Genomic DNA, 19,359 nt, shown 5'->3' with positions numbered 1-19,359 from the left:
CTGCCAAAGCAAACCAGCCCCCGTGACTTGTAGGAAAGCAGCTGGGGGGAGGGGGCGGGGGGGGAGGGAGAGCAAGGGCGGGGGCAGGCTTGGGACTGGGGCTGGGCTGGGGACACTGGAAGGGGCAGAGGGTGGAGCAGGAGTTGGGGTGCGGGAGGGGTCTGGGGCACGGGCTGGGCTGAGGCCAGCCTGGAACTGGGACCGCCTCGTTCAGGACTTGGTCAACAGGTGCAGGAAATGGCAGGGGCAGTGGTGGGCCTGGGGCCGGGCATAGGGTGCTGGAAGGGGCAGGGGTGGACAAGGACGGGGTTCAGCCTGAGCTGGGGCAGGGTGGGGGCTGGGCAGGAGGCAGGCGAAGAGGCCGGGGCAGGGTGGGCTTGGGGCAGCTGGTGCCCTCCCTCTGTGTCCCTCCAATTCGTAGCTCCTTCCGTTGGTCCTTGTAAGCACCCCCAGCCCGCCCCGTCTCCCCAGACCCCCGGCCCTCAGGCCAAGCCAGTCCCAGCTCCTCGTCCCCTCAGACCGGCACACCTGAGCCCCCTCCAGGCCGGAGGCAGGTTTCTGGGCCGGCCTGGTCCAGCCCCTGCAGACGCTGTCCCACCAGCCAGGTGGCCTCCGGCGCTGCCAATCCCTTTGCCCGGCCCCTCCCCGCCCCTTCCCCCGCCTCTTGCCCAGCCCCCTCCTCCTCAGGTGAGGCAGCCAGGCCTAGCAGGCCCCGCGCCACCGCCACCGCTGCCTCTGGGGCCGCCGCTGCTGAGGGGCCACCATGCTCCTGCCCAGGCCCGGAGACTGACCCTAAACCGGCACCATCTCTCAGCTCCGTCCCCACCTGCCGGACCCCAGGGTAAGGACCAGGGTCCTCAGTTCCAGTCCCCAGGACGTGGGCCCCCTCACCCCAACCCGCCCTAATGCTCAGCTCCCGGTTAGAAGGGCTCCCAGGGACCCGGAGAGTGGGCTGGCAGGCTTCTCCCCAAGGACCTCAGAGTTCCAGCCCCCTCTTCTTCAGATTCCAAGATCGGCCCCAGTCTCCTCCCCCCTCAGACCCAGGAGTCCAGGCCCCTGTGCCCCTCCTCTGAAGGAGGGCTGGCCCCCAAACCTCTCTTTCCCCAGGACCCAGGAGTTGAGGCCCCAGCTCTCCTCCCTCAGACCCAGGAGTTCAGACCCCTAGTCTCCTCCTCACCCAGGCCCAGGCTTGGGGTCCGCCAGCCCTACAAATCCAGGCACATCCCCCTGGCTGCTGGTCACACACTGACCCCATCCTTGAACCCAGCCCAGTCTGTGTCCGTGATCACGGCGTGCTCTGGCCGGGGCCCAGTCCCTCAGCCTCCCTGGATGGGCGCCTGGGACTGGGGGCACAGGGGCTGGCCTGGGCTCCCCCAGGCCCTGCCTCCCCCCGTTCATCTCTCCACAGGTCCCGCCCCGGCCCGGGAGGTCAGCCGGGGAATCATTAACTAGAGGCCGTGACATGGCGGAGAAGGAGGGTGAGTTCCCCTTTCCCTGAGCCCCAACTTTGGCTCTGCCTGGCGCCCTTCCTTCTGTGCTTTCTTCCCAGCCCTCCACCCCCTTGGAGCCCCCTCTCTCTGGCACCCCTCCTGGGGCCGATCCCCACTCGCTTCTGAACCCTCCTCCACCTCGTTAACTATTAACCAAATTTTCTGTGGGGCTGTGCCACCACCTGCCTCCCTGCCACCCCATATGACCTTCCTGGCTCCTTGCCTCAGTTTCCCCTCATCCCCCAGTGATCTCTCAGCTACCCCTGGACCTGTCCTCTACTAGGGGCCAAGGCGGGGAGACTAGCTATCACAGTCAAGGACACAGACTCTGGAGTCAAATACACAGGCTCGCATTCGAATTGGCTTCTGCCACTTTTTTGCTGTGCCATCTCGTGAAAGTGTCGTCGTTTCTCTGGGCTTCATTCCCCCCCTGGGTCAAGCATGGATTCTAATGCTACCTACCTACCTACCTACCTACCTACGGTGAGGTTGTTGGGAGCACGGAACACACGCAAGGCTCCAGCGTGGGGCTCAGCGTGTAAGTCAAATGTGGTGCACCAGAGCTGTCGTGGAAGAGGTCGGCTGACTTGGAGTCCTGGGACCCAAGACCCCCACCGATTCCAGGCATTCCCCCCACCTCCTCACGCTGTGGGCAAAACAGCAGAGGGAGGACTTTGGACTCGGTCCGGATGGATGGAAAGGGGAGAGACAACAGAGAAACTGCTCCAGGGATGGTGGGGAGAAACCAGGGCTCACGGAAGCCCCTGGCAGGGGCTCCAGACACCCTGGCTCCTTTTTACCGTCGTCCACACTTGGGAGCCAGCTGGAAGGGCCCAGTTACGGGTGGCCTTTCCTTTCCATGCTCCCCAGCTGGGGCTGACTCCCTCTCTTCTTCCTGGAACCAGGCTAGCTGGGTTTGGTCCCAGGCAGTATCACTTTCTAGCTGTGAGGCCCTGGGCAGGCGACTTACCCTCTCTGGGCCTCGTTTCTTCCTCTGTAAAATGGAGACAGTACTGGTGCCCACCTCAGAGGATGGTGTGAGGATTTACATGCCGTGATAGGCAGGAAGCACTGAATGTGTTGACTGAAATGATGGGTGTAGATCACTGACCTCTTTGGGTCTCAGCACAGCTAGCAAATCAGAGCCCAAATCATTCAGCTGTGGCCCAGAGTAAATCCAGGCTTCCAGTGGCTCGGGAGAAGGTGCTGTGCCCTTGCTAAACAGGTGGGCAGCAGAGCCCTGAACCTTTGGAACCATTCCTTCCTGGAGTCCACTGAAGGGATCTCACCAGACCTGGGGCCTATGGGTGAATGAACCAGGGATGAAAAGCAGAGCATGTGCTGAAGGATGGCCAGAGACTGGCCTGGGGACAGAGAGAACCGAGGTACAGTGGGCTTCAGTGCATCCCCAGGCAGCTCGGGCCTGGCCTTGGAGGGGAGTCCTGCTGTCGTTTCAAACCTAGACACGAATGCTGAAAAGTTCTGGTGTTGTGGTTACTTGCTGGGTGACCCCGGGTAGGTGGCTGCACCTCTCTGGGCGTCCTTTCCTCATCTGTAAATTGGGGATGGTGATAATGACACCTTCCTCATTAACGGTTGCAAGGATTTTAGGAAACTGCAGGATGGGGTTAGGACAGGGCTAAGGTCGGTGTAGCTTCTGAGAACCATTGTGGCTGCAGTTGTGCTAATGTTTGTGTTACCATTCTGCTTGTTTTTTTTTTAAAAAAATAAATCTATCTATGTATCTATTTATTTATTTTTGGCTGCGTTGGGTCTTTGTTGCTGCACGCAGGCTTTCTCTAGTTGCAGCTAGTGGGGGCTACTCTTTGTTGCGGTGCACGGGCTTCTCATTGTGGTGGCTCGTCTTGTTGCGGAGTATGGTCTGTAAGCGTGCGGGTTTCAGTAGTTGTGGCACACGGGCTCAGTAGTTATGGCTCGCGGGCTCGTGAGCTCAGGCTCAGTAGTTGTGGTGCGCGGGCTTAGTTACTCCGTGGCACGTGGGATCTTCCCGGACCAGGGATGGAACCTGTGTCTCCTGCATTGGCAGGCGGCTTCTTAACCACTGCGCCACCAGGGAAGCCCCATTCTGCTGTTGAAGTACACCTAAGGCGAGGTTCTCGATGCTCCCTGGAGACTTAGAATCAGAGGAGGTGATACCTGAATTGACACTCAGGATGAGGAGGGAGTAGGTAGGCGTGCCAGGCAGAGGGAAGAGCAAGGCTAACAGCTGGGGTGACAATCTGCCGGGTGTGCAGTGGCACGTAGCTAATTTGGTATTTCTGTCGGTAAAGTTGGAAATGGAGCTGGGAAGGTGATTGAGATCCATTAGGACTCCGGTGAGAAGCTGACCCATGACTGGGCAGTGCCGGGTCTCTCCACAAGATGGCGCTGATGGGTATTCTTTGTTTTATAAGTCCTGTCGTTTTGGTTGCTTTTTGGAACCGCTTATCAGTTGTCTGGTAAGGAGCCATGTGGCTGTGTGGGAATTTAGGAAAGCGTGTTCAACCCCCAAATCTCTAACAGCCGTGCTTACATCCTAGAGGGGCTGGCACCACGGGCTGAGGGCTTTAGACTCTGTCCTGGGGAGTCATGGAGGGTAGGGACAGGTTGGATTTGGTGTTTAGGAAGATCCCCTGGGGTTCCATTTGGAGGCTGGGCCAGAAGGAGAGACTGAGGCCAGGGGTTGGATGGGGTGGGAGCAGGGAAGGAGAGAGTGGGCAGGAGACACGCAGGAGGCCTGTAGCTGTGGTGGGAGGGAGGCGTCCTGCAGATGAGGGACAGTCCTGAGGATGAGGGCCTCTGAGACGGAACCTGGGCATTTGGGGAGACATTGAGGCCAGTATGGGACCTGGGGATTCAAGTGGGAGGCATCTAAGAGACTGCAGGACCCCCGATCTAGGGCAAAGGAGAGTCCAGGTCTGGGGACAGAAAAGGCTGTGGAGGTGGGTAAGACAGACGGGAGTGGGGAGGCATGAGGGGGAGGAGGCCATGGCCGCCCTGGGGACCCCAGATTTCAGGGAGCGTGTGGAGGAGATGGAGAAGTAGGGGGAGAATCAGAATCGGGCACGGGCGGTGTCCCAGAAATCAGATGGGGAGAGACTTCTGTTCAGGAAGTTGGAGTTGTGTACAATGAAAACAGACACGGAGCTGTAGCTTGAACGGAGTTTTAGAGACAAGGAGCCAAAGATGTCACTTGGGAGGGTTTTGCAGCAAATGGTGGGGACAGAAGAACTGTCCTGTGAGAAGACAAGGGCAGCCTAGCGCCCTTGGAGGAACAGAGAGCAGAGCCTCAGGGGGAAGCTCGGGGGTCCTGGCTTACCCAGCCCTGAGGAGTCACACAAGGATGCTGCTGCCTCTCACACAGTGAGGACGCTTTCCTGCCTCAGCAAAGATACGCAGTGAGAATGCCGCTCACGCCAGGGGGCCAGAGTGAGGATGCTTCCTGTCCCACCAGAGGCACCTGTTTGGGGGTTGCCCGAAGTCCCCTGACTTCCCCAGAAGGCATGAAAGCAGGTTTTGCCTCTCACCTTAAGAGACACAGGGTGGCAATGCTTCCTGCCCCAGCAGATGTGCCAAAGCCTCTGGGCTGGGCTCTGAATGGCCCAAAGCTCTGCAGGCACATCTGAACACAAAGGAACCAGGACGAGCCTGACGGCTAGGGGAGCCAAGACCTCCCACTGGAACCAGGAAGACGGTTGGGGGTGGAGGTGGGGACTTCTCTCCTCAGGGAGACAGGAAGGGGTCAGCCAGCCAGGGCTGGGCTGGCCTGGTCCACTGGGGCCTCTTTGGAGGGAGGAGCACCTTGATGGCAGTGGCTGGGCTCTCAGATTCTTAAGACACTCAGACAGTAGCCATCCCAGGAAGGTGCTGGACTGCTTCCTGCTCCATTCCGGGTGCTGGCCTGGCCCTGTGCCCATCAGCCGTACCGCCACGGCACAGATGGCAAAGATGGGAGGTCCTGCAGCCCTGGGAGGGCCTTGCAGATGCCAAGGGCAGTCGGGTGCGTGCCAGGCCCAGCAAAAGCTTTCAGCTGCCTTTTCCCTTTGGTCCTCCTGATCCCTAGCAAAAGGGTTGGCTTTTCAGCCCCAGGGCCCCCGTTGCACTGGGAATAAAAACCCTCTTCTCCGGGGACTGCCAGCCCTCCCCAGCTGGCCCCAGCCTTGGCCCTACTGCTTTCCCCAAGCTCATGCCATTCTGGCCACATCAGTGGCCTCTCTTGCCCTCTAACCCTCCATATGCTTATTCTTGCCTCCGGGTCTTTGCCTGCGCTGTCGCCCCTGCCCACTGTGCCCTTCTACGGGAGGTCTCTGCTTGGCTGGTCGCACCCCTCAGGTCTCCGCTCAAAAGTCACTTCTTGGGGAGGTCCTTCCTGAACACCCCACAGAACACTGCCACCCCCAGCCCACCTCATTTTCTTCATAGACTTTGCCACGATCTAGAAATTATCAAGCTCATTTACTTGTTTACTTGTTTTGGTTTTCCTCACTTTACACACATGAGAATGTGAGCTCCATGAGAACCAGCATCTCATCTGTCTTGTTTTGGGATGTGTCTCCAGAGCCTAGAATGGTGCCACGTACACAGTGGATGCTCAGTAGGACAATGAATGAAGAAAGCCCCATTTTACTGATGAGAAAACGGAGGCCCAGAGAGGTGAAGGGAGTTGCCCAGGATCACACAGCTCTAATGATTTAAAGGCATTTGTTGACCAATAAAAAATGAAAAATAAATAAATAAAAAAAAAGCATTTATTGAGAACTTGCTATATGCCAGGCACTATAGCACATTCAGGACTCAGCACTGCCTCTTCCTGGCTGAGTCACCTTGGGCAGGTGACTCCACTTCTCTGAGCCTCAGTTTTCCCTGTCTGAAAAATGGGAATCATAACTTAGATAAGGACTGAATAAGTTAATGCGTTCAGAGCAGTGCTTGGCACATAAAACATGTGATAAGAGCATGGTTATTATTATTTAAAAGAACTTTAAAACATTATACTTAGAGGTGTGTGCTAGGTGGATGCCCATTATATAGATGAGGAAGCTGAGGCTCAAAGAGGTGACACCACCTGCCCAAGGTCCCACATAGGAATGGGTAAGGTCAATATATATATATATTTTTGGCCGCACCACACGGCATGCAGGATCTTAGTTCCCAGACCAGGGATCAAACCTGTGCCCCCTGCAGTGGAAGTACGGAGTCTTAACCACTGGACCGCCAGGGAAGTCCAAGGCCAATATTTTTTTTTTTTTTTTTTTTGGTACGCGGGCCTCTCACTGTTGTGGCCTCTCCCGTTGCGGAGCACAGGCTCCGGACGCGCAGGCTCAGCGGCCATGGCTCACGGGCCCAGCCGCTCTGCGGCATGTGGGATCTTCCCGGACCGGGGCACGAACCCGTGTCCCCTGCACCGGCAGTTGGACTCTCAACCACTGCACCACCAGGGAAGCCCCAAGGCCAATATTTTTAAGTGAGGCTGGCAAATTTCCAAATGTAAGTTCTCAACCTCCAGGGGCAAATTTGACCTTGGAGCTGGGTCCTTTGGGAGAGGTCTGGTTTTGGGGGGTTTCCAGGGGCAGAGGGTCTGTTATAGCAGAGAGAAGTGAGGCAGTGAGAAAATGCCAAACAGCAGGGAAGAGAGTTGCCAAGAGGGCAAAGGTCAGGGGTCACAGCCCCCAAGAGGCTCCAAGAACCTCTGGGAAAGTTAGCAGAAGTGAGACGTTCAAGAAGAGACAACACAATGTGATGAAGGAAATAACAGCAGCGTCATTGGGGAGGAGAAATCCCTTAAGGGCCAGGAATATAGGCAGAGAGGGTGGCAGCTGTCCCAGCCACGGCTCTTCCCAGCTGGAAGCCTTGGGGGGCTGGACACCTGGTTGTCCTCGCCGCAGGGGAGGGACAGCCCTGCCAACTGTTCACCCCAGGAAACTGGGTCCAGGGCAGGGCAGGCTCCGGCGTGCTAAGTTGGCCTGGGGGCAGGGCAGAGCTGCTCAGATCCTGCCACAATGAGGACAGACCTGGCAGTGGCCCCAGCATGGTGTCTATTGCAGGTGGCCGGACTGTGCCATGCTGCTCTGGACCCAAGGTGGCAGCTCTCACTGTGGGGACCGTGCTGCTCCTGACAGGCATCGGGGCAGCGTCCTGGGCCATTGGTGAGAGTGGACGGACCCCTGCGCCTCTCCCCTCCCCTGCCCCCTGCTGTTCCCAGCCTACCTGCCCTCACCTCTGCCTTCTCTGCAGTGACCGTTCTACTCAGGAGTGATCAGGAGCCGCTGTATCCAGGTGAGTAGAGCGTGCTGAGACCCTCTGGGGAGGCCTGGAGGAAACCCGTACCTGGTGGGAACTCAATGCAAGGATTTTTTTGAATGAATGCAGGAATGCTGGTACTGCTCCCGCACTGCACTCGTATTGTTGCTCCAAACGCTTCACTTGTCAAACCCAGTGTTTTTCAGACTCTAAATGCGTTACCCGTTAGTGCCTCATGAAATTAGTGAGCTGAAAACCACACTTTAAAAAGTATGAAATAGATTTAAAAAATCAGAGTGCATCTCTCTCAGTAAGAAGAAGTCCTGCTAAGCTTTTCTTTTGGTTTTATGAGGGTGGGACCGTTATTCTCTCCATATTACAGATGGGGAAACTGAGGCTTAGAGCAGCGCCATAGTTCACCCCAGAAAACAGACGTTCAAGGCTACATCATAATGTAAAAATGTGTTTCTTATTGCTGAACGTGGTCAAAACATGTTTGAGAGGTACTGTATGAATTCAGCCAACCTTTTTCTAGCTCTCCTTGGAGGTAGCTGCTGTTATTATCCCCATTTACAGATGTGGAAAGTGAGGACCAAAGAGGACATGCAGCTGGTAAATGATGGGGCCACGAATAGCTCTTTGACTTGACTGGTAGAGATGTATCTGCATGCAGGTGGGAAGGAGTGACCACACAAATAGATGCAGAAACTCATTGTGGAATGAATGAATCTCCCCAAATGCCAACTCCAAGCTGCTGTTCTGTGGCTCAGGGCAGCAGGAAGAATGGGGAAGTGGGGTGATGGGATGCATTTTTCACTCCCACAAACCTCCTCTAGTTCCATAAAGGACTCAGCTCCCATTAAGAGCAGAAATGAACATCTAGACAAGGAAAGCCACCTTCAAGGTCAACCACTACAGTTGACACTTAGAGAGCATTTACATGTGCCAGGCACAGGCCTCAGGGCTTCGCAGGTATTGATTCATTAAATCCTCCACACAGCCCATTTTAATATGGGGAAATGAGGCTTGGAAAGACCAAGTGACTTGCCTCAGGTCACTGGGATTGGAACCTGGCAGCCTGGATCCAGCTCTTGTACAGAACTACTATACTCTATTGTTTCTCAAGAAACAGCCAAGTGAGTTGCCATAGTGACGGCTAACACATGCCAGGCCCGGGCTGCAGTCTTTGCACAAGAGCCCTGTGAAGTCAGGGCCATTATCATCACCCCCATTTTGCAGATGGGGAAACTGAGGCCCAGTGAAGTGAACTGACTTGTCCAAGTCCGCACGTTGAATAAATGGCAGGGCAGAGGGGTCATGCACTTGCCGGAAGGTCACTACTGCCACTGGGCTAAAAGGAGCCAGGCTCCAAGGCTCCTAGGATGTGGGCCCCTCTCCATCCTCACCTCATGCTTGCTTCCGGTGCCCTTCAGGCTCCAGCGCATGGGCAGCTTTCACGCCCTCGAAGGACCCTCCCTGCACCACCTTCTTTCCCGCTCACACCCCGAGGCAGGTTTCAGGGTCCTGCACCCTCACTGCTGAGCTGAGGCTCACACCTCTCCTGCCCTCTCTGGTTCTCAGAGTGCTCATCTGGAACTGGGAGCGAGAATTAGAGGAGGTAATGATCCGTGCAACGCTTGACTCTCGGCCAACTTGGTTAACCGTGGGCTTTTGTGTCTCATGCTTCAGGCTGTACCTTTCCTGAGCAGGGCCCTTCTGCCCCCAGGCTCCAGACCGCCCCCCCCACCCCCCATCCCGTTCCCCACAGCCATCCTGCTGCCCCTGGCAAAACCCTCCTCCCACTGGCAGTTCATGATTTACTCCTGGTGAATTTCAGGAGGGCAGGGGCATTTTGTTTACTGCCCCAGACAGTGTCCGGCACATAGTAGGTGCTCAGGAAATCTTTGCTTAATGAATAAGCATGGGGACAGATTGCCGACATGAACCAACTTGTCCTGGGCTTCCAGCTGGAAAGTAATTAGGCCACGATTCAGACCTGGCTCTGGCCAACGCCAGCACAGTGCCCTTCCATTATACTCGGGTTTTTCAAAGACACTGGGAAACTACAAAATGAACAAACAAAAACAACCCAGAAATAATATCCCCACCTCACTTTTCTGGGATTTTCACACCTCTAAATATATCAGACAATTTGGTGGGCAAACCAGGTGACCCAGAACATACTTTTTGCGTTGCTTAAAATAATACAAACAAGAATAAAGAGTTTAGAAGTGAGAAACAGTGGCACAGAATATAGTTTTAAAAATACTTGGAGGGGGCATTTGATATTCCCTCCCCCCTCTCTCCAAATCCATCCATAAAGTGATAATTTTTTCCTAAAACCTCACACTTTCTGGAAATCACATTCCTGGGGCACTGAGAAGTCATTTAAAAATAAGAATTCACTCCCACCCGCAGTTGGTGTTTCAGACCCCAAGTCTTGGTCTGGGGACTCAGCGGGTGGCACGCACCACCCAGCAGAGGTACCAGGTATCCCTGGGCCCCCACCTGGAGGCTATGACTAAGGCAAGTCAGCCAGGAAGCTCCTAGTCCAGGCTGTGGGTGAGTATATTTAGGGTGGGGACGGGTAAGGGTCCATATGAGAGCCACAGAAGGAGCAGGGAGATGCAGGTAGGCAGGCCTGGGTTCACATCCTGGCTTTGCAGGTTCTTAGCTATATTCCCCCAGGCAAGTATAGCCTCTCCAAGGTTCAGTTTCCCCATCTGCAAGATGGGCATAGAAATGGTCTCTACCTTCCAGGATGGTGGTGGGATTCAAAGAACCCCCCAGATATGACACATAGCATGGGGTCAGCCCACTGACATCACCGGGAAACATAGCCAGTGTTATTATTACTGTGCCATTATTGTTTAACCCTCAGGAGGGAAGTCACTTGAGAGGCTGTCTAGGGCAACATTAAAAGCTTGGGGTTTGGAGTCACTCAGGCCTGAATGCACATCCTCTGTCTGCCTTTCTCTGTCCTCAGCAGGATAGGGTTCTCCCTGGAAGTCCTGCCTCCCCTCGCCCAGATCTGTGGGGCTGTGGGAAGACTGCTCAGCTTGGGTGTGGCCTCACCAAGTTCTTCCTACGAGGATGCAAAACTGAGTTTGCACCAGATTCACGTTCCCAGAATGTGCTCTCAGAACACCAGCCACGCAGGAGGCTCAGGAGAAAAGGGGTTCACAGCCGATCTTTCCCCAAGCTTACTCCTCCCCACCTTCCCCATCTCAGTCAGTGGCAGCTCCATCCTCCTGGGGGCTCGGGCCAAACACCCTAGAATTGCCCTTGACCCCTCTTTCCCTCACACCCACATCCAATCTCAGCAGACCCTGTGGGCTCCACCCACAAAGTCTATCCAGAATCTAAACTCTGCTCCTCCACTGCCCCCACCCCGGCCCAGCCTCCATGCTCTCCCTCCTGGACCATCACACAGCCTCCTCCCTGGTCTCCCTGCTCCCATCCCGCCCCTACAGTCTGCTCCCCACACACAGCCAGAAGGAGCTTGTGAACCCCTGAGTCAGACCAGGGCCCTCCTGGCTCAGAGCCCTCCTCTGGCTGCATCTCACTCCTGGTAAAAGCCAAAGTCCTAGTGTCAATCTAGTCTTGTCTCCCATCTCCCCTCCCCTAACTCACTGCTCCAGCCTCCCTGCTGTTCCTTAAACATCCCCCGTGTCTCCCCCACCTCCGCCACCACCACCACTTTGGCATCTTTGCACTAGGCAGTTCCTTTGGCCTGGTTCTCTGTTCCCTCACCTGTCTTCTTACCTCCTTCAGATCTTTGTCTGCATACCACCTTCTCAGTGCAGCTTTCCCTGCCCACCTGTTGGAAAGTGCAACCTCCCCTCCCCTCAATGCCAGCACTCCCCTGCCTCTGTCAAGCTTGATTTATCTCCCTGGCGCCTTCTTTTGTGACACACCATCTATTTGACCTCTCTGTCCTGTTTGTTATGCATCTCACCTATTGGCCTTTGAGCTCCTCAGAGCTGGGGGTTTTGTCTGATTTGTTCATTGCCCAAAATAGAGCCTGGCACATACTGAGTGTTTGCTAAATGTAAATAAATACGGCTAAGGGCTGTGACCTGGCGTAGGTGTGGACAAGGGTCCTCTGACCATGTGTGGAGCAGCCTGTGAGGGGCTGAGGGGAGCATCACTTCTCAACACAGTAAGCCCCAGGCAGGAGGAATCCCCCATAAGCTCTCTCCAGCCTTTCTGTGTATCTCCGCCCTACCTCTTCTCAAAGTTGGTGATGCTGTGTTTGGTTGGGTGATTTTTTTACTGCTGTCTGTCTCCCCCATTGGGGGACTTCGGTTGGTGAGGGCACAGCCCAGGGCTGTCTTGGTCATCTTTATGTCCCCCGGCATCACCCCACACAGGACTGGGCATGGAGTATGTGTCTAGTTAACACTTGTTGAATGAATGAACGAATACTGCATCCTCTGCTTGGAGAATTATCAGGCAATTTAGTGTGTATTCAAGGCTCTGACAAGTCCTGCAGAAAAAGATAGCTATTCTCTCTCTCTTTTTTTTTTAAGATTATAGGAAATCTATTTAAATATTTTGGCACTGTGATGTATTAGTCAAGGGTCTTCAGGCTGCAAAAGACAAAGGGAAAATCTAAGAAACTGGCTAAACAAAAAGGGAAATTATTGACTCACTTAAGCAACAGTTCTGGGGGTTCTTCAAGCCTGACTCCATCGGGGGCTTTAAAAATGTTATCAGGGGCTTCCCTGGTGGCGCAGTGGTTGAGAGTCCGCCTGCCGATGCAGGGGACGCGGGTTCGTGCCCCAGTCCGGGAAGATCCCACGTGCCGCAAAGCGGCTGGGCCCGTGAGCCATGGCCGCTGAGCCTGCGCGTCCGGAGCCTGTGCTCCGCAACGGGAGAGGCCACAGCACTGAGAGGCCCACGTACCAAAAAAAAAAAAAAAATGTTATCAGAAATCTGTTGACTTTCCTCCACATTGGCTCATTTTTCCCTTCCTGGGGGCAAAGATGGGCCCAGGCAGACCCAGCCTCACATGCCATTCTCCTGAGAGCTTGGTTAAAACAGTTTCCCTCTTCCCAAATCTCCTGGCAGAGTTCCAGACTTCCAGCTCATGGGCAACCAGCTTAGGAATCCCAGTGGTAGGAGGAAGCCCCCTTGTTCCCCCTGGTGGGGAAGCCAGAGTCCCAGAGACCCCGATCTTTGGTTCAACTTGAGTCATGGGCCCTTCCAGATGCACTCACAAATGTGGGGGGCCCGGGGTGCTGCCATTGGGCCTGCCAGGATTCAGGATTAGACCCACGGGGTCGGAGAAGAGGCCGGGAGGGCTCGGGCAGGAGGGTGACCCAGGCGGCGGTCCTGTCGCCCTGCAGTGCAGGTCGGCCCGGCCGACCCTCGGCTCACGGTGTTTGACCAGACGGAGGGCACGTGGCGCCTGCTGTGCTCCTCGCGCTCCAACGCCAGGGTGGCGGGGCTCAGCTGCGAGGAGATGGGCTTCCTCAGGTACCGGGGTGCCCCTGGGGGTGGGGGGCTGGGGGGCGGGGCCGCAGGCCTGACCCCTGCCCCGCCCAGGGCGCTGGCCCACTCGGAGCTGGATGTGCGGACGGCAGGCGCCAACGGCACGTCGGGCTTCTTCTGCGTGGACGAGGGGAGGCTGCCGCACGCCCGGAGGCTGCTCGAGGTCCTCTCCGTGTGGTGAGGAGGGCGGCGGGCAGGCAGGGCGCACACTGCCCCGGGCACGCACACCCGTGCTCCCCGCTGCGCCTTTCTTGCGTCTTAACTGGCCTCTCTTTTTGTCTCCCTCTGTGTCGCCATCCCTGTCTCTCCCACAGCGACTGTCCCAGGGGTCGTTTCCTGGCTACCATCTGCCAAGGTGAGACCCTGAAACTCAGAGTCCTCTCCTGAGACCCCCCCCCCGAGGGCAGCCACGTCCCATCAGATACCCCCAGGTGGGCCTTATCCTCTTAGATCCTGCAAGGATGGGGCTGTGTCTCCTCAGCTCTCCCTCCCCTCCTGGTAGAGCCATGTCCCTCTAGGTCCCCAAGGACGGGTCTGTGTCTCCTCAGACACCCTCCCCCAGGGTGGAACCATGTCCCTCAGACCCCTCAGCTTAGGATCGTTTCCACTCACTCTTCACAGAGTGGCGCATGACCTCTCAGACCCCCTAAGGCAGGGGGTCCAGGCCTCCCACTGCCCCTGACTGCCCCTCCCCCCACAGACTGTGGCCATAGGAAGCTGCCCGTGGATCGCATCGTGGGCGGCCAGGACGCCAGCTTGGGAAGGTGGCCGTGGCAAGTCAGTCTTCGCTACGATGGAGCACACCTCTGTGGCGGATCCCTGCTCTCCAGAGACTGGCTGCTGACAGCCGCCCACTGCTTCCCAGAGTGAGTGTCTCCCGCGGCGCTGAGGGGGGAGGCTGGGGAGCAGCAGGGTCGGGGAGGCTGTGCCCAAGCAGGCTGCCACCCTCCCCTCCTATCCCTGGTAGGCGGAACCGGGTCCTGTCCCAATGGCGAGTGTTTGCCGGTGCCGTGGCCCAGACCTCACCCCATGGCGTGCAGCTGGGGGTGCAGGCAGTAATCTACCACGGGGGCTATCTCCCCTTTCGAGACCCCAACAGCGAGGAGAATAGCAATGACATTGCCCTGGTCCACCTCTCCAGCTCCCTGCCCCTCACAGGTAAGTCTGGGGCTGCTCCCTTGGCCTGGGGACACCAGGGGCCAGGAGGACAGAGGACGGGGCTGGGGCATAGGAATCCACGGTGATGAGGGAAATGATCTTGAGGGGCACACACTGGGCATTCATTAGATGGGGACAATTGGTACAGCCACTTTGGAAAACCATGTGGCGGTTCCTCAAGCAGTTCAACACAGAGTTACCATTTGGCCCGGCAATTCCACTCCTAGGAGCGTACCCAAAAGAAATGAAAACACATAGCTACACCAAAACTGGTGCACGAGTGTTCAGACCAGCATTATTCCAAAAGATGGAAACAACCCAGACGTCTACCATCTGACACATGGATAAACTAAACGTGCTAGATCCATACAATGGAATGATACTAGGCCATAAAAAGGAATGAAGTCCTGATTCATGGAACACAATGGACGACCCCGGACAATACGGTGCTAAGAAAGAAGTCAGGCCCAAAGAGCCACATACTGTATGATCCCATTCAGATTAAATATCCAGAACAGGCAAACCTGTAGCGATAGAAAGCAGATTAGTGGTTCCCCGGGGCGGGGGAGGCGGGGCATGGGGATGTCAGGAGGTCGTAGGTAAAAGGGGTGATGAAAATGTCCTAAAATCAACTATGACGGTGGTTGCACCTTCCTATTGCCAGGCAGGCTCGTACCTATATCTAAAACCTCTCTAAAAAACATTGACTGGTGCACTTGAAGTGGGTGCATTGTGTGGTATGTGAATTATATCTCAGAAACGTCGTCACTCCCCACCCCCAAAAAAATGAAATGAAAAAAATTTAAGTATATGAATGAATCAGGAAGTCAGGCGTTATCCGTGTTACAGTTCTCTGGAGCATTTCCTTGCTCTCGATGAGAAAGATTCACTTGGGTGCCAATGTGTCTTTTTTTTTTTTTTTTTTTTTTTTGTGGTACGTGAGCCTCTCACTGCTGTGGCCTCTCCCGTCGCGGAGCACAGGCTCCGGACGCGCAGGCTCAGTGGCCATGGCTCACGGGCCCAGCCGCTCCGCGGCATGTGGGATCCTCCCGGACCGGGGCACGAACCCGCGTCCTCTGCATCGGCAGGCGGACTCTCAACCGCTGCGCCACCAGGGAAGCCCGCCAGTGTGTCTTTAATACCTCATCTACACATGCCTTTTGGATTAAGAGCAGGCCGTGGGCTTCAGCTTTCAGAAGACCACTCTGTAGTAGGAATAGTAATAATAATGATAAAAATAAAAAAAATAGTAATGGTGAAGATAACGAAGTTAAAATAGCGATGATGATGATCCTTCAGCAGGCAACAGTATGATGATAATAATAATAATGAAAGAATACAATAATAATGATGATAGGATGAACTTCAACTTCAACTGCACCCTCCTCCTGTGTGCAGCCACTGCCCTCAACACATCCCAAGCATGCACTCATTTCATTGTCCCAACAGCCCAGGGAGAGTGGGTTCTCTAATGATCCTGTTTTTTTACAAGGGGAAAGGTCCCAACACAGAGAAGGTACATAATGCCCCCAGTTACCACAACTGGCAAATGGCAAAGGTTTGAGCCCAGGCTGCCTGGCACTGGAGTCAGTGCCTGTAAGCCCCTGGCTGTGCTGCCAGGGAAGTCAGTACTATTTGGTTTGCATTTTTCTTATTTTTATGGTTGTTTTTCTTTTGAATGATCCATGATGCTGGTTTTCCGTGTAAGGGAGCGATCCATGTTTTTCTTTTCTTTTTTCCAAGTTAATTTTTAATTGGCGTATAGTCGCTTTACAATGTTGTGTTAGTTTCTGCTGTACAGCAAAGTGAGTCAGTTATACCTACACATATATCCACTCTTTTTTAGTTTCTATTCCCGTATAGGTCATTACAGAGTATTGAGTGATACATGTTTCTCTTTAAAACAAAATAAACCCTTCTCTTTAGTGAATGGAGTGAGAGGGTTAGAAAGATTGAAGTGGGGAGGTATCCATGGGGCACAGGTGGATGGGGTGGGAGCGGCCTGGGTTTGAGACACATGGCTGAGGGGTAACAGCATGGGCTTTGGGGTCAGGTACTTGCCAGCTCTGTGATCTTGGGCACGTGGCTTCACCTCTCCATGCCTCAGTTTCCCTCATCTGTTAAATGACTTCCGAGGGTTATTGAAATGATGGAAAGGGTTAATCTGAGTCAAGAGCCTACAGCAATGCCAACACTCAGTTAATATTAACAATCATTGCTATTGTCGTTGTTTTTTACTATTACTAGTTACGTGAGCATTTCCTATTAGCCAGGCATGGTATTCGACGCGTCACCGATTTCTCACTCTACACCTCTGGGGGGAAACGATTATTCTTTCCATTTTGCACCTGAGAGCTCTGAGCTCAGGGAGGTGAAGTCACCAGTAGGCAGCAGGTAGGGCCGCCAGGACCACTGGTGTGGGTTGTGCACTGCACAAGGAAGTCATGTGTCAGGGATGCCGTTCTTACTGTGGACAGGGTGGACTGGTGTGTTTATTATGATGATTTTTTTGACAAGTGGAAGTCCAGCATCTCAAGATAGTACCTTGTAAAATTTCTCACAGAGGTACCCTCTAGGCAGGGACAGCCCCATGGGCCATGGTTAAGAACGCAGGCTTGCAACTTGGGCCAAGCTGGGTTCAAATTCTGGCTCTGCCATCGACTCATTGACTCATTCTGAGGCTTTGGACAAATGATATGGCCTTATTTTCCCCTCTTTACTTTTTGTGTTTTTTTTTTTTTTTTTTTTTTTTTTTTTGTGGTACGCGGGCCTCTCACTGTTGTGGCCTCTCCCGTTGCGGAGCACAGGCTCCGGACATGCAGGCTCAGCGGCCATGGCTCACGGGCCCAGCCGCTCCGTGGCATGTGGGATCTTCCCGGACCGGAGCGCGAACCCGTGTCCCCTGCATCGGCAGGCGGACCCTCAACCACTGCGCCACCAGGGAAGCCCTTCCCCTCTTTAAATGGGGTACTAATAGCTCCTACCTCCCTGGGCTGATGGGATATTAAAGGAACTCACCCAAGAAAGGTGCCTAGTACATAGTGAGCTCTCAGTAGAAGGCAACTTCTGCTGTTGTTGTTGTAAAAGAACAGAGGGAAGGGTGGGCCGGGGGCACCGGGGGCAGCTGGACTGAGGTCTGTACCAGGTGGGGCAGGCCGGCAGGGGTGGGACCAGCGTGGTCTGTCTCACAGAGTACATCCAGCCCGTGTGCCTCCCGGCTGCCGGGCAGGCCCTAGTGGACGGCAAGATCTGCACCGTGACTGGCTGGGGCAACACACAGTACTACGGTGAGTTCGTCCTCTGCCTGGGAAGCCACTGTTAAGGGAGACTCTGATCCGGGCTGGGGAAGGACCGTTGGCCTGCTTGAAGGCCTCATGGCCCAGGGGTGTAGGGGCACTAAGGAGCCCGGGTGGGCACCGGGAAGGAAGGGGGGTGTGCATGCTCCCCAGCTTCGTCCAGCCTTGCCTGCACACCCCCAGGCCAACAGGCGGGGGTACTCCAGGAGGCCCGAGTCCCCATAATCAGCAGTGATGTCTGCAACGGCCCCGACTTCTACGGGAAGCAGATCAAACCCAAGATGTTCTGTGCCGGCTATCCTGAGGGTGGCATTGATGCCTGCCAGGTGAGGGACGGCGAGGTGCAGCCTCATGTGTCTCCGCCTCTCTGGGGGGCGGAGACCCACGGCAGTGGGGGGTCAGGCTCACTACCTCAGGGCCAGAGCGCTCTGTGACCACCGCCCACAATCATCCAAGGAGGGGCTCTCCGCCAGCCACCTTGGCTTCCAGCCAGGCCTTCCGTACCCTACCAGGGCGACAGCGGTGGCCCCTTCGTGTGTGAGGACAGCATCTCTCGGACGCCACGTTGGCGGCTGTGTGGCATCGTGAGCTGGGGCACCGGCTGTGCCCTGGCCCAGAAGCCAGGCGTCTACACCAAAGTCAGTGACTTCCGGGAGTGGATCTTCCAGGCCATAAAGGTGAAATTTGGGCCCAGATGGGAGCCAGAGGGTGGGAGGGTTTGGGACTCTGAGGGGGAAAGGGAGCCAGGGTTTTCCAGAAACCAACGCTCAGGCTTAGAAGAGGGTGCCCTAGGGAACGGATAGCCTTCAGAGGGCTCCTGGGGAGGGGAGTTCAGCTGCGGGACTTTGGGGGAAGCCTCTCAGACCTTGGAAGCCCCTAGTTGTCTTTCCCCAGACTCACTCCGAAGCCAGCGGCATGGTGACCCAACTCTGACCTGTGGCTTCTCGCTGTGCACGCCTGCAGGGCCCAAGCTGATCTGGGTGGCTCCAGCCCCACATGATGGGGTTCACCCCGGGATGGAACATTTTTCTTCTTGGGCCCAGCCCACAGGTCCAAGGATCCCCTCCCTCCAAGGTCCTCCACAGTGGCGGGCCCACTCAGCCCTGGGACCACCCGAGCCTCACCCTTCTGACCCCCATGTAAATATTGTTCTGCCGTCTGGGGAATCCCATCTAGTGTTCCTGATGACAGGATGCTCTTTAAATAATAAAGATGGTTTTGATTAATGTGGTCTCTGAGTTTGCAAATGTAAGCAGCAAATGAGGAAATTTGGGGGGGGATGGAAGAGAGCAATTGGGCCTGGCAAACATCAGACAGGGAGTATGATCCTCCAGTTCCCGCTGGCTTAAGAGAAGATACCTTAATTGGTTCACCTAACTGGAAATGTTCTGGAGCGTCTGGCTTCAGGTACTGTTGGATCCAGCTGCTGAATATTTTTCATCAGGACTGTCTGTGCCTCACTTCCTCTCTCACATCTGCTTTTCTGTGTCAGCTTCATTACCAAGCAGGCTCCCCTACAATCAGAGACAGAGATGTCCCCCCAACCCACCGAAACTCTTACATGCCATGGATGACTTAACAGCCACAGTGGGAAAAGAATGCTTCTTTCCCATCAGCTCCAGCAAAAAAGTCCCAGGCCTGGCTCTCCCTGGACGGATTTGGGTCACACGCTCATCCCT

General features: G+C 55.3%; 1 protein-coding gene across 5 annotated transcripts; it reads left to right on the top strand.

Annotated features, from left to right (window-relative positions):
* The first annotated feature begins 94 nt into the window (after positions 1-94).
* Positions 95-18,906, top strand: HPN (hepsin). 5 transcript variants are annotated; one of them, XM_067019150.1, is made up of 14 exons: positions 95-228; positions 688-841; positions 1,409-1,478; positions 7,535-7,636; positions 7,725-7,766; positions 13,082-13,211; positions 13,281-13,403; positions 13,541-13,581; positions 13,927-14,092; positions 14,194-14,384; positions 17,576-17,671; positions 17,864-18,006; positions 18,193-18,357; positions 18,575-18,906. In XM_067019150.1, exons 3-14 carry the CDS (start codon positions 1,463-1,465, stop codon positions 18,611-18,613), a joined length of 1,254 nt encoding a protein of 417 aa, XP_066875251.1. In that variant the 5' UTR covers positions 95-228; positions 688-841; positions 1,409-1,462; the 3' UTR covers positions 18,614-18,906. The 5 variants fall into 5 exon arrangements, with proteins under 5 accessions (XP_066875251.1, XP_066875252.1, XP_058900377.1 ...); XM_067019151.1 differs by having other exon boundaries at positions 175-228; positions 18,644-18,906; XM_059044394.2 differs by lacking the exon at positions 18,575-18,906 and having other exon boundaries at positions 175-228; positions 18,193-18,567.
* Positions 18,907-19,359: the final 453 nt, after the last annotated feature.

The sequence above is a fragment of the Kogia breviceps genome, chromosome 18 (assembly GCF_026419965.1).
Source record: "Kogia breviceps isolate mKogBre1 chromosome 18, mKogBre1 haplotype 1, whole genome shotgun sequence".
NCBI classification, from domain to species: Eukaryota; Metazoa; Chordata; class Mammalia; order Artiodactyla; family Physeteridae; genus Kogia; species Kogia breviceps.
Note: the sequence above shows the minus strand (reverse complement) of the source record. Positions and strands in the feature narration are given on the sequence as shown.

Coding starts and splice junctions, on each gene's coding strand:
- HPN (XM_059044394.2), top strand. Junction 13,404..13,540: donor CTCGAGGTCCTCTCCGTGTG/GTGAGGAGGGCG, acceptor TCTCTCCCACAG/CGACTGTCCCAGGGGTCGTT. Junction 13,582..13,926: donor CCTGGCTACCATCTGCCAAG/GTGAGACCCTGA, acceptor CTCCCCCCACAG/ACTGTGGCCATAGGAAGCTG.